Source organism: Sparus aurata, chromosome 12 (genome assembly GCF_900880675.1).
Source record: "Sparus aurata chromosome 12, fSpaAur1.1, whole genome shotgun sequence".
In the NCBI taxonomy this organism is placed as follows: Eukaryota; Metazoa; Chordata; class Actinopteri; order Spariformes; family Sparidae; genus Sparus; species Sparus aurata.
In genome coordinates, this window is record NC_044198.1 from 18,574,394 (window position 1) to 18,589,032 (window position 14,639).

Genomic DNA, 14,639 nt, shown 5'->3' on the forward strand with positions numbered 1-14,639 from the left:
ATGCCTCTGCACAGACTCTTGAAAAAAAAAAAAAAAGAGGAAAAGCTGCCCTGTTGTTGTGCTGGCAGTCTAAGCTCCTTTCCACGCTGCGCTGGCTTTAGGTTACTGTGTACATCTCCTTCCAGATTTACAAACTGTTCACCCTTAATCTGCAGAAAGATCCACACCAGAGATTATACCGGCCCATGAAAAAACAACAAAAAAATCGAATTTGCTTCTCTTCCAGGAAAACAAACATCCTCTGGTTATTTAATTCATTGCTTTTTTTTTTTTTTTTTTTTTTTAATCTTGACATCATGTGAAGGACATTGTGTGAATTCCTCGGATGGGGGGGAGGGAGAAGAAGAGGGTGTGCAGTCAGTGAGACTAGTAGAATGAGAGGAGAGATAGAAGTGGTGTGGGTTCCTGTCCAAGTTTTTTGGGGAGGCTAATTGCCCTGAGTGGACTAATGAAGAGCGGAGGCCTTAATTGGCTTACGGCACTTGTGAGCTGGCGTGCTGGGCGACTAAAATTGAATCAAAGCTGTACAGGACGACGTCAGAGGAGGAGCTGTGTGCTGCTGTGGCGGGTAATTGGCGCGGCGTCAAAGGCGAGCAGGCGTGGCATCCGGCCAAACAGCCACGCGCACGGCCACATCTGCGCAGGCGCGCGACTTTGCTCGACATTTTACAGGAAAGCATCAATTAGAAACGGTGTTTTTTGTTTTTTTTATAAAAAGGAAGAACTGCGTTAGAGTCAAAGTCAAGCAAAAATCTATTTAACAATGACTGTTAATAGGATGTTTTCTGTATATGTGGTCAAATGTCTCACTTTAGAGGCAGAAAAATCAGTTTTTCTCCTTTTATCCTGTTTGAAACTTTTACGTGTCATTGATTGTGAACCAGGCCCGGCAGTGAAGAAGACGCTGGGAGCTATACATAACGGCACGGACGCTCACTCCACTTGTGTCTATTTTGGATCCGAACAAAAGAGAGACGCAGCGGCGGAAAAGAAAACGCACGACAACAATGCCCCGCAGAAAATGCCCACTTGCCCCATTGTGCGCCTTGAAAGACGGACACGTGCAACCACAACACCAGACCAGGAGAAAAAGAGGGGAGGGCAAGTGTGTGTGCGCGTGTGTGTGTGTGAGTGTGTGTGTGTGTACGCTTAAAGATAACCACGGGAGGAGGAGGGAGGGAGGGAGGAGATGGGGGGGATATAGGAGCGGCGCACACGCCTCCAGCCGCCTGTTTAGAGAAACTCCCCTTTCAGCACCCTGGACAGAGGCGGCGGCCGCTTTACTTTTTCTGGCTGAGGTGAAGTCTGCCGGGCTCACACACACTCTGACGCTCACGCACACACACACGCCGTCTCCAGCTCGGAATCAAAGAGCAACTTGATGAATATTCAAAGTTTCCGCTCTTCGGCGGCTGACGACAGGAGCAGAGAGATCGACGGTTTCGCAGGAATCGAGCTGCAGTCGGGCAGAGCTCAGGTCTCCCTCCAGAGGATACATCTCCAGTAGCCCGTTACGCATCTGTTTTTGTTTTAAAAGAAAAGTCGCTGGCGTGCGTCTTCCCTCTCGCTGCGTGGATCATCGGGACATCTTCAAAAATGTTGCTGGAACACCCGGGGTCAAGTTGTCAGAACGCCGGAAATTTCTCTCGGTACAGCTCGGGTCAAGGTAAGACTGTAATTCCGCTTACGTCGCTGTTAATTTTTATTTTATTTATTAATTTATTTTTTAATTCTGAGCAAGATAAAAAGGCAGTGCTGAGTTTTAATTGGCGTCCTGGGGTCCGTTAATGAGCTATAATTAGACGTGAAATGTTGGAGAAAGACGGCAGGTCAGCACAGCGGGACCTGGTTTTTGGCTTGTCTAACTCTGACAAGCGTGAAATTGCGCTCGGGAAGTGTTTTAATTTATCGTGGAAGGCAAACACGCTTCTGCAGAAGGACACAGACTTCGCTGAAGTTCGAGTGTCAGTCCCGGCTTGTTAAATAATGACGTTTATTTTTTTTTATTTTTATTTATATATTTTTTTTTTTTCTCCAAGCTCGTCAAAATGTGACGCTTCGGGATGGCGTCCTTCAATCCCAGAGCGTCATCATTTGACGAATTGGGAATGAGACTCAAAAATCAACTTTTCTTACGAATTGCGCCTTTAAATGCATTTCTAGGTTGAGACTTTGCGGCCCAAACAGGACGCGGACGTTAAAGAGCGACGCAGAGAGACGCAACAGTTTGCAGGAAAAGCCTTCTATTATTCACCGACTCCTGACTGTTTGGAGGCGCTTCGCTGTGCGTTTGCGTGCGGGAGACGTTATGAATCTGTAATGAGCCCCTCATTGTTGGAGAATCACACCAACAGATGTTACGCGCGTGCTGTCATGGCACACCGCCGCCTGCGGTGGTAACGAGAGCGCATGGAGGGCGCAGGACGCACGGAGGGAGAGGAGAGGCCGCCGGTGGCGACAGGCAGCAGGCGCGGAGCTGCTGCTCTCCATCACGACGCCCAAAAAAAAAAAAAAAAAAAAAAAATGCTCTACAGGTGTCACATTCCGGCCCCGACAGGTGGGACACCTGAGGGCGCGAGGGGAGAGAACAGTGGCCGGATCCAAAGCTAGAATTATTGGTGGACAGAGAGAGAAAGCATGTTTGGGTTTTATAGTTGCAGGAATAGAAGGACGGTGTGTGTGTGTGTGTGTGTGTGTGTGTGTGTGTGTGTGTGTGTGTGTGTGTGTGTCAGAGAGAGAGAGAGAGAGAGCGCGCAGAACATACAGTCAAAACCAGGAAAGAAAATACAAGAAATAATAAATGAATTACTGAAACCAAAAACGCGCTTTCATCCGATCATCCTCCCGACTCTTCTCTGACTCACTGACCATCACCCTGATGGTCATTTTATCGCTTTGTTGTCACATTACTGTCGGGCCGCACTCCCCCTCTCAAAAAAAAAAAAAAGTGAGCGATCAATACGACATAAAAAAATTATTACAAAGCTGAAAAGTAAAGAGGGGGCACCCACGAGCACCCCTGCACCTTTCTCCAAAACGCCTTTCATATACTCCAGAAAGTACAGGCAAATGGGACATTGATTTTAGATTCATCAGCGGCCCCGCGCGCCCGGTGGCACTACCCGTGATTTCCCCAGGCGCTCTTTTGTGCCAAAGATCAGTGTCAATAAAATTCATTGGGGTGTTGGCCCGATCAACATGTTATTGAACAGCCAATCTCTCCCCTAAATAAACACTTGTCTTTGAGCACTCAACACGCGAGATGAAGTGTGTGTGTGTGTGTGTGTGTGTGTGTGTGTGTGTGTGTGTGTGTGTGTGTGTGTGTGTGTGTAAGATGTTTTAAAACGCTTGACAATTCATACAATGCTCATGGCCCACAAGGCTCCAAGAGCAAGTGCATTAAATCCATTTAAAATGCCCCTTTTGCCCAATAACAATGATAAAGCGTGTGGTGGAATATTGATAGTAATAGCAACAAAGTGTGTCGATGCTCGCACCTGTTCAGCGATCATTTAATTATTTATGAAAAAAAAAAAACATCTGAGTTAATGCTGCTTTTATGTTCTCTGACTTCTGTGAAAACAATGTCCCGTCTGCTGCAAAATATCATGAATTAAAGGAGCACTCTGTATAGTTTTGAGGAAGAAATTTAAATCAATCTTCCTGATTTTTTTTTTAAGGCGAAACAAACTAGATAAATAATCTCTCCTTTTTTCATGACTGAATAAACAAACGGATATTAAAAGACAACACAAATTATTCTTTCACGTTGTCTATATGTGGCGGATCCTGCCACCCCTCTAGCTTCAGACAGCGTTCTAGGGGACTTTATTTTCCCCTGAGGACAGCTTGTTTATTCAGTTACTGAAAAAAAACAACTTGTTTCTGAGTTTGAATTATTGCCTCATTAATACTGTAAATTATAAAGAGTTATAATATCTTCTACCAAAAATAAATAAAAGTAGCCACACGATTGTAGCGTCCCCTGAGCACCCTTCCTTGTTTGTAGTTTTTTTTTTTTTTTTTCCTTTCGACCTGCCAGTACTGGAATCTGACATGAAAATTGATTGACATGGCGAATTCTCACGAGAATGTATTTTGGTCATTTACATAAAAAAAAAAAAAAAAAAAGAGAGAAAAAAAAATATCAACTTTACTGTGTCGTGTTTTTCTTGTTTTGCTTTTTCTTTTCTTTTTGATTCAATTTAATTCATTCATTTATTTTTATTGTCGTTGCTGGTTTGCAACTTCCACGCAGAGATCATTAACATTTCAGGTAATTCTAGCTCAGAACAGTCGAGAGGATATTTGGCCTCCATTGAATCAAAAAATTAAACCTGTTGTCAGGATTAGTGGCAGAATATTTGAGTTAACACCTCAATTTAGCTCCATCACGTGGAGTGTGAGCAGAAACTCAGTAAAAGCAAAACAAAAACAAAAAAAATCTAAAATATGACTCTCATGTTGTTTAATGCCAGCAGGAAGTCATTTAGTAGATTTTATGGAATTAAAATTAAAGTTACTTTAAACCCCCGGTTTAATGTAAAGTGCAAGAGGATGTTTTCTCTCTCGTGTTAGTGATCTAACAGGAATGTCTCCTCTGACTGACGTGACCACCCGTCAATTAAACTCCATTGGCTCCCCCCCACCCCCCTCGCCTCCTGCTCCTTCTCCTTCCGGGTAAAGGTGCTCGCTCAGTAGGTGATGTTAATCTATCTCCCTGTCGCCCGGGAGACGGCGCAGCTGTAATCCTGCAGGTTCCCAACACGGTGAAGCGCTTACCAGCCGAAAACTCCACCGCGCGCCTCGTGTTCCGCGTCGGGCCTGTGCGCGCAGTTTGTCTGCTTGTTTTGTTTTGCGCCTGAACGTGGACAGACGACACACGGGGCGAGTTGATTTGCGTGGACGCGAGCGTAAATCATGAGCAATGGATGGAAGTGGTGAGTCTCCAAAAGAGGCGGCTGGTAACGCGGAGATGCTTCTCGCTCTGCTGTCGCACAGCGAGGAGCTGCGGAAAGGTAACCGCAGCACAGAATCATCAGTTACTCGTTGTTTCTGCGGTGTTTGTGTTGCGGGGTTGTTTGTGTACAGTGGGTGCTGGCTGTCACAAGTGTGAGGATGGTGGATGCTGCAGATGTGCTGTCGTTTTTAACTCGGCCACACTGTCCTGGGAGTTTGTTTATCTATCTATCTATCTATCTATCTATCTATCTATCTTTCTATCTATCTATCTATCTATCTATCTATCTATCTATCTATCTATCTATTTATTTATTTATTTTTTACAGCTGTTGACACGAGGGACAAGTGCCTTGTTTGGTTGCTCCAAATCTCGATAACGCAACTTTTTACGCACCATGCCTTTAAACCTTCTGGTTCATCCCGAACGCTCGTTCACCTGTTTAATACGTTTGATTGCATATTTTACGCACTGTTTCTGAGGCGTACCACTTTTGTTATGACCATTCAGAAGGTTTTTTTTACATGTTGAGGAACACAGGATAGTAAACTGAAGGATTTCTAGATGGATTTTGTGAAGTTGCTGCACGCTTACTGTCTCCTACTGTTTTACTTTTCTATTTGGACCGAGCTCCAAAGTTAGATTAAAGAAAAAAAAAAAAAAAGAAAAAAAGAAAAAGAAAGAGGAGATATTCTATTTGGGATTTGCATGCATCTGCTCATATTAGTAATACGCCCACAGTATGAGCACATTTCTTTTTGCTCGGACACCTCCTCTGGTCGCGCGGCTGTGAGCGCGCAGGGCCGCAGCTTTCTAGTTTTACAGGGTGCGTTGAATTAGTGATGAGCCGCGCACACCTGTTCTCCACGCGGCTCCCGGCGCACTTGTGCGAGGGGCTCCAGAAGAAACCGCCTCGTTAATGTTGCATGAACCGTCCACAGCGGAACAATGGCAACGCGATTCCTTGCACGGATGGAATATGAAGTGGTTGAGCCTCTTTCAATTAGTAATAACCGGTCCTGATAACGTCCCTCTTGACATTTTGGTTGATCTTATCTTTAACTTTGTTGTGTGTGTGTGTGTGTTTTTTTATTTTTTTTTATTTCTTTATATCCAAATATTCCATAAAGCTGCTGTTTTTTTAACGCACCCTTGCTGCGTAAAGAAGGCCTGTGACGTGCTGTGTCTGCTTATAACTGTGCAAACATGGCTGCTTCCTCTTAAAGATATTTGTATGGGACAAAACAGTATCCAGCCGAGCAATATTTGATTAATGACATATCGAAATTTGAACTTAAATTCTATTTAATGAATTGAATTGTTGCCTTTATGCTCAGAACGGCTTCCGTCGTTTCCATTTTTTGAGTTTAATCTAAAAGCAGAAATAAGTGGACGGATGCCCATTTTTGGCATGACTGTTTGAAAAGGTAATTTAATGTCCGTTTATTGCACCAATATCCAAATGTATTACGTTTTAATATTTCTGGGTTTGTTTGTTTTTTCATAAATTAATCACCTTTTAAACAAATGTGAATATTTTACTTATCCATCCAACTTAAGGTGAAAACGTGAGTTTGGACAGTGTGCTCTTTCTCCCACTTGACCGCAGGAGCCGATGGGTTTATATAACTGGGAATGGGTTTATTGTACTAATTATCTTAAGCTGCAGTGATATGATTGTAATGATGAAGAAAAAAAAAACAGCGTCAGTCCTCGTTTTGACTCGCTTGGTGTTTGTCTGTGTGTTTATTCTACGCTATGTGCTTCTTTTTCTTTTTCTTTTTTTTTTCTTATCTGCTTTTAGTGGAGTTTAGCTTCGGCCTGTTGCTGTAAACATGATAATACAGCATTTTGTACTTCATTCACTTTTCCTCATTTCATCAAGGATCTGTGGATTCAGCAGCAATTTCGAGATTGTTTGACTACACCGGGGTTAAAATAATGAATTAATTGAAATAATTGTGTGTAAATGACGAACATGTTGTGCGTTCATTCGAAGTGAAAGGAAAGAGTGATGATGATGATGATGATGATGATGATGATGATGATGATGATGATGGCAAACGTAGAAAAGGGGTATGAATTTTATTTATTTGTGTATTCATTAATTCATTTATTTATTTATTAAATAACATTTATTTATGCCGTTATTGTTAATGTTAGTGATCCATAAACGAAGACACATGGAGCAGTAAACTCAAATGCAAAGAAAGCGGAATAGAAAATGGAACAAAGTGAATCAGCTCCAGATAAAAGACAGGACTTTCTGTAGAATAAATGACTGACAAAAGCGCAATATGAATAAAAAGCTCATGGTTTAAAAGAAGAAAGTAAACGCCTGTAAACAAAAGTCTCATCAGCTGATTACCAGCATGTTGTCCTGAACGGTAACTGTACGCACAAAACGCGTGTTCACTCGTCACGCGCGTCCCCTGACAGCTGTCCCCCACACACACACCACCACCACCACGCCTCTAAACATATCGATGTATCGTGAACGGACCACACTGACCATCGTGTCCCCCTCCAGCAGAAATCCCAGTGTGCGCGGGCTGCAACCAACACATCGTGGACCGCTTCATCCTCAAAGTGCTGGACCGCCACTGGCACAGCAAGTGCCTCAAGTGCAGCGACTGCCAGGCGCAGCTGGCGGAGAAGTGCTTCAGCAGGGGCGACAGCGTCTACTGCAAAGAGGATTTCTTCAAGTGAGTAAGCCTTTGAAAACATTTTACGTCTTTTTTTGTTGTTGTTGTTGTTCGTATCTGCTTTAAATTCTCACGATTAGAAAGTTGTTTTGTGTGTGTGTGTGTGTGTGTGTGTGTGTGTGTGTGTGTGTGTGTGTGTGTGTGTGTGTGTGTGTGTGTTTTTCATGAATTGATTGCAATCGTCTAATTTCCAAAAAGGAGATTCGGGACCAAATGCGCGGCCTGTCAGCAGGGCATCCCGCCCACACAGGTGGTGAGGAGAGCGCAGGACTTCGTCTATCACCTGCACTGCTTCGCCTGCGTCGTGTGCAAGAGGCAGCTGGCCACGGGGGACGAGTACTACCTGATGGAGGACAGCAGGCTGGTGTGCAAGGCCGACTACGAGACGGCCAAGCAGAGAGGTGAGGAGGGGAGGAGGGGGTGCACCTGACCTTATTAGTTGGATGATCGCGACACGATGCAGTGTTTTCTTCGGACCTTAATCTCCAGGTTTATGTGATGGTAAGCGTTGTCCGCGCTTTTGACGTGACAATGAGGTCACCCATAAAGCGCTGACCCACCTGTGCTAATTGCGTCGTTGCCCGGCGGATCAATCGATGGATAGCCGCGTAAAAGCCCGAGGCCTGGGAGGCTTTACGCGTGCGCTCTGGTATCGCTCGAAGGAATCAGCTCTCAATAAGTCTTATTGTTGTTCTCTGAGTGGAGACACAGAGGGAGAGAGGAGGGAGACAGAGGGAGAGGAGGGAGACAAGATGAATGTTCATGTTTTAGAATCTGTGTCATCATGTGCAGTGGTCGCTTAATTCACAACATGGACAAAATCATCTATTAAGGCCTTATGTGTAATACTTCTATACATGCAAGAACTAGGTAAAATATCTAAATGTATTTAAATGAAATCTGGAATTAAATTAAATGACACACAGGTGTAGTGTATCTTATTGATTTATTAATTTATTTATTGGAATACATTTACAGTCAGCAGTATCTCACTTTTTACGCCGCAATTAAGTCTAAACATAAACAGAGGATTTTCATATATAGGTTTAAAAAAGTGGATTCTTTTTACATTTTTACATTTTAAACAGCTTTGAAAAAAAAACAATGCATGATACATCAGAATCAGAATCAGATCTGTCTCTTAGAGAGAGAAATTTCTGTGTCGCAGCAGCCAAAGGACAGTGATGTTACAACAAACAATAATAATAGACACAAATAGATAGAAAAAGAGGAAAATACTCAAAGGTGAGCAAGAGCTGCTGTAACAGGCTGCCACTCTCAAGGAACCGTCTTCCCATTTACAAGAAAAATATGGAAACAACCAGCACCTCTGAAGAACCTTTAGTTTAGTTTAGTGTCATATAATGTCTGGGGTTTTGTTACATCCAACTGTCGGCAAGAAAGAAAACAGGCCAAGCATATTTACAAAAGTGTCAAATAATCCCTTCAGTGGCCCACTTTCTCCACACCTAGCACTTTGATTTATGCATATTAGGTAGTTTAATTAGTTGTCGTTGCATTATTGTATGTCAAAAAAAGGTTTTGCTTTGAGAGAGAATGCTTAAAGGGAGATGGAGAAGTCAGACACATGATAAAAGTCCAATTATGAGAAAGGAAGTCAAACTGATGGAAATGATATGCTAAATAAAAATGATATACTCCAGTCTGCCATAAATGTTCAAAGTGTCCAGAATGTGCAAATCTGAAAACATTTTCTTAAAGGGACTTTACACAAATATTTAAAAACTTTAACAAACAGATTGTAAAACGTTTCATTTAGCCATATTCTAAGAAAAAAAAAAACATATTATTACCAAACACATATAATTAAGAGACTTACCAACCTTCCCACAGTAAAGTAATGGTAAGTTTTCACTCAATGACAAAATATTAGACCATTGTTATTATTATTTACACAATTTTATACACTGAATCATTTGTTTTACTTTACAATAATCAGTTTAATCAATCTTTCAAATGTGCTGTCAGGAAATATAAAACAAAACATTTTTTATATGCCCCAAAACAATTTCATGAGATATGATGATTACATTAACCAACACCACTTTCACTTTCACTGAAATAAAAAAACTCCCAGCAGGCTGTGTTCCTCGCAGGGCAGACCGGCCACGCTTAAGTTTTATCTCCCCATCTGTTTGTTTGAATTTACTGCCCGACGCCACGTGTGGATTTATGTGGCGAGTTTAACGCTAAGTTTTCACTAAAAACACACACGTTTATTTTACTAATGAGAGGGCGCAATTACTTGGGCAGCATCCATTTGGATGATGGTTTTTCTGTATTTTGCTGTGCTGGCCAACAGATGTGCAGACATGATGCAAATTATGCACAGGAAGCCAGGTTTTGGTTTATAGGCAGAGGGGGAATTTATCCATCCATGTTAAATTAGAAAGTTGTATATTATGCAGGCCGGTTTATGTTATCAGTTGCTCTGAATGTGTGTTCCTATCACAGATTTTCAAATATCAGACCTTAATTTTTATCTTCTGTGACTCTATATGTGACTCTTATTATCATTGTAAGTATCATATGTATTTTTTGTATTATGTTGTTATAGACAGGAATGAATTGACACAATCTACAGTGATGTAAAATACCAGCAATGTTCATTATCTAAATGACTTCATTTCTTTTTGATGAAATTATTGCAAAATTGAACAATTTTTCTCAAGATCTTGGGCCTGAAAACATAAAAAAATTAATGATGTTGAGGTCGATCATTGGCTCATAGCGTGTTGTCCATCTTATTTTTTTTTTCAGAAGCAGACTCGACTGCAAAAAGACCACGAACCACCATCACGGCTAAACAGCTGGAAACGCTGAAGAACGCCTACAATAACTCTCCCAAACCCGCCCGCCACGTCCGGGAGCAGCTCTCATCAGAGACGGGCCTGGATATGCGGGTTGTGCAGGTACATTATTATCCATTAAGGGCTTTTCCATTAGTGTCCTTACTGCATTATTATCAGGGGACAATTGTGGGCAAACTGGCACAAGCCTACTGTACTACTAAGTGTATGTGTGTGTGTGTGTGTGTGTGTGTTGGGGTGGGGGAATTTACGGCTAGATGGAGTAAAATGAAGTCCACATGAAAGTCAGCGCGGTTTAAGTGCAGGCTCGTTAACAATGCTAAGAGGGCCCCTCGCATATTGTCTACCGCTGAGGAGCCTCGCGATGGTTGCTAGGTGGCGGTCATATATATTGTTTTATTTGCAAGGACAAAAGTAGAGACGGAAGCCACTAAAATGCCCCTCATTATTCAGTGAAAGGGAAGGGGTGAAGAGGGTTCGCCCGGGGTGGAATATCATTAAAGGGAATGTAAAATCCCTTTTTGCACCCGTGACTGAAATGAATTAATTTTTCGCATGTTAAGATGGAATTAATACGACACACGGCGTTTATTCGGTTTGCGTCAGATTTCACGGACATGCGGTGAGGTTACAGGCTGGTTGAAGTTTAATGTTTTCTAGAGCTTGAGATAAAATTTATTAGATCGGATCAAAAGTGGAGAGAGGAAACATTTTAATGAATTAAATCAGTGGCTCGCTAACCTGTCTGCTCCCACTGGGGCGAGGACAACTTGTAGCTGTCGGTGAAGTTAATTAAATGCGTGATAAATCCGGTGTAGGGGACGCTGATCTCAGGATTACCGGTCAGTGTCACCATTTCAAGTCTCACACTCCGACTTCCAAAAGGCAGTCCTCGAAAATGAATCCTGCTTTAATTTGTATGAGACTGTGCGAGAGGCGTGATAACTACAAAACATGGTGGGGTATTTGTAGAGTTAAGGTCCTCAAGACTGGGAAGGATTGTGTAAATTTCATAAGGAGAAGTGTTTTAATTTTGGTTTACAAAATTCTACTAAATTGAATTCACTCATAGGGATTTTAGACATTGTTCTAAACAGTCAGATTTGATTCTAATAAGTCACGAGAACCTTTTGCGAAATAATATATCTTGTCTTTTCCCCCACCAGGTTTGGTTTCAGAACAGGCGAGCCAAAGAGAAAAGGCTGAAGAAGGACGCCGGTCGGCAGAGGTGGGGGCAATACTTCCGCAACATGAAGAGGTCGCGAGGAAGCTCCAAATCCGACAAGGACAGCATCCAGGAGGAGGGCATGGACAGCGACGCCGAGGTGTCTTTTACAGGTAGAGTCAGAGGAGGCGTTTTTTTCATAGTGACGATGGCTCCTTGTCTGATTTTAAGTGGCCGTGACAGCATGACAGTGAGGCAGCATGAACAATACCAGCTAAATTGAATTCAGCCATCGTTCGTTTCTTATTTACACCTGCGCTTTTCATACTGTGTTAGGATGGCTGCCGTGTTGGTGGGTAGAACAAATAAAACCCTTGTATGAATGTGAGAATGAGCTTCAGAATATTGCTAGGAAATTAATAACCAGTTACAAAACCACTCTATATCTGCATAAAACTAGATTGTAGTGTGTTATAAACCATTTATTAAATGCTAAATAGGTGGGTTAAAAAAAAGCGACAGGAAGCAAAACATTAGATTAATAAAGGTGCAAACACACGGTTAGCATTTTTCCAGACGATAAGTCAATAATTAACAAAAGAAAAATGAAACATTTTCTTCAATTTTTTTTTTCATTTTCTATCCAGTAACACTTCATAATAACCATCCTTAACAAATGGTAAATTTATAGTTGATTTAACTTTAGATAACAGCTTATTTCACTGTTAAAAAATGCTTAACAAACTAATTCATTAAGCAACTTTAAAGGTCTATAAACATCAGTTGCAACTTAATATTTTCCATCTACAGTACATATTGTTGTTTAGAGATGAACCACACAGTATTTATTAAACATTTATTTAAAGTATCATAAACATTAGTTGCAACTTTATGATAATTGTTCTAAAACATGATTTACAAAGCTTGTCAATGTGTGTTAAGAGTAAAATTAATATTTAAAAAGTTTAATTCTATTATTATAAAGTGGTACCTTCCATCCATCCATTCCTTTGAAGGGCATTCATTTAAAATTGTTAGGTAATTGTGTTTATTATACATATTAAAGCTGCATTAAGTGGTTCATTTTTGTTCAAATAAGTGTTAAATAGCTCTATGGTGCAAAAGTAATCAATGTGAGAGAGGGTTTGGTCAATAACCTCTCTCCTCCCCTCACTCATGCAGTCATAGAGAAAAATACATTTTACGGTAATCCTTCCCACTTTATCCAATCAGGACAGAGAGCTCCATAAAGAGGCGGTCCTGTCTGGAGCAGAACCCTCCTGTTTGCTGATATGTCTGGCAATTACTAGAAGGGAGGGAGGGGGAGTGCTAACTGCAAAACGGACAGGAATACTTACAGAAGCTTTATTTATTTATTTCTTTATAAGTGAATGTCAAAAGGCCTGGCCTACCTTAGCTAGAGAATTAACTGTTAGTGCTATAAAGTCAGTCTACAGAACTGCCCAACCTTCCTTCAGTCTTGCCTCTACAGTGTCATTTGTCCATTATATTATTCAATAAAAGTGCTACTAAAGAGTTCACTTAAATGTTGTATCGTCAGCTGCTACAAATACAGGCTTGTACGAGAGAAATGTATAAAAGAAAAAGTGTTTTTCATTGTGGAAAATGTCATTTTTACTAAGTCCAATCCAGTTGAAATAACAAATATCACTTCCTTGCTGCACAGATGAACCACCCATGTCAGAACTCGGCCTCACTAACGGCATCTACAGCAGCCTGAGTGAGTCCTCTCCAGCCATGGGGGGCCGCCAAGGGGGCAACAACCACGGCTCCTTCCCCCTGGAGCACGGCGTCCTTCCCTCTCAGGACCAGTTCCACGACATCCGCTCCAACAGCCCCTACGGCCTTCCTCAGTCGCCGGGGTCACTTCAGGCGCTACCCAGACACCAGCCGCTGATCTCGAGCTTGGTCTACCCCGAGTCCGGCATTTCAATCATGACCCAGGGTGGCGGGCCGGGGATCAACCCTGCTGTAAGAGCCTCCATGGGGGGCGCCAACGGCCCCAGCTCAGACCTCTCCACCGGCAGCAGTGGAGGATACCCAGACTTTCCTGCCAGTCCTGCCTCCTGGTTAGATGAGGTGGACCACGGGCAGTTTTGAAGAGATATTTGACTCTCTTTTTTTTTTTTTTTTTTTTTTTTTTGGTTTTGTGTCTTCTGTTGGATTTTAGAAACTGGAAATTAGTCACACAGTGGACAGTGGTTGTTTAAAGGACTAAGACTGCTGTCCTTGGATCACTCACCAATATCTGACTAGCAGGTTCTCTCTATATCTGTGATTTGGATGGCAGGAAAAAATGTCCTTCAAAAAAAAGCACTTGGCCTAACAACTGTCCTGACGATATTTAAAGCAAGAAATCTGTCAAAAATGTTCAGTTTTCAGATACCACTATAAGCTTTTTCTGAACAATGAACAGACCACAAACAGAGAAATTGATCATTTGGATTTTTCACCAATCCCCCCCCCCCCCCCCCCCCCCCCCCCTCATTCTCGTCAGCTCTGTGTTCAGGTGCAGAAATCAGTTCAACGTTCAGAGTCTTTAAATGTCTGGTTGTTGCCAAATGTCTATACATATATATATAAATATACTATATATATTGGTTTATCATTGTGGAGACTTTATTTTTATACAAACCCCGTCTTGGACATGAATAAGAACCCAGATATGAGGACTTTGTACATTCTTAAACAGGGATATAGGCAAAAATGAAGTAGATGTTGTCTTAAATGGTACCTAGGGGTCCAATTACTTCTATGCATTTGTGTGTTCTCAGATGTATCTCGTTCGTTTTGTTCAACAACCCCCGAAAGGAAGAACTGCTTTGACAACCCAGGGGTATGATGTATATGTTTGTTCATGTGGAAAATGTTTTATGTCTTATTTATTCCTTCTGGTAATGATGATGATGATTCCTGATTAAATGACAGGACTTTAATAAATTTGTCACTAAACGTCA

The 14,639-nt window shown here is 41.9% G+C and overlaps 1 protein-coding gene across 4 annotated transcripts; it reads left to right on the plus strand.

The window, feature by feature from the left end:
- The first annotated feature begins 1,243 nt into the window (after nucleotides 1-1,243).
- lhx3 (LIM homeobox 3) lies at nucleotides 1,244-14,147 on the plus strand. Of its 4 annotated transcripts, none has more exons than XM_030434923.1 (6): nucleotides 1,244-1,666; nucleotides 7,491-7,665; nucleotides 7,864-8,066; nucleotides 10,447-10,598; nucleotides 11,663-11,834; nucleotides 13,349-14,147. In XM_030434923.1, the coding sequence occupies exons 1-6, from the start codon at nucleotides 1,597-1,599 to the stop codon at nucleotides 13,780-13,782; spliced, it is 1,206 nt and encodes a 401-aa protein (XP_030290783.1). In that variant the 5' UTR covers nucleotides 1,244-1,596; the 3' UTR covers nucleotides 13,783-14,147. The 4 variants fall into 4 exon arrangements, with proteins under 4 accessions (XP_030290783.1, XP_030290785.1, XP_030290784.1 ...); XM_030434925.1 differs by having other exon boundaries at nucleotides 7,867-8,066; XM_030434924.1 differs by having other exon boundaries at nucleotides 7,494-7,665.
- Nucleotides 14,148-14,639: the final 492 nt, after the last annotated feature.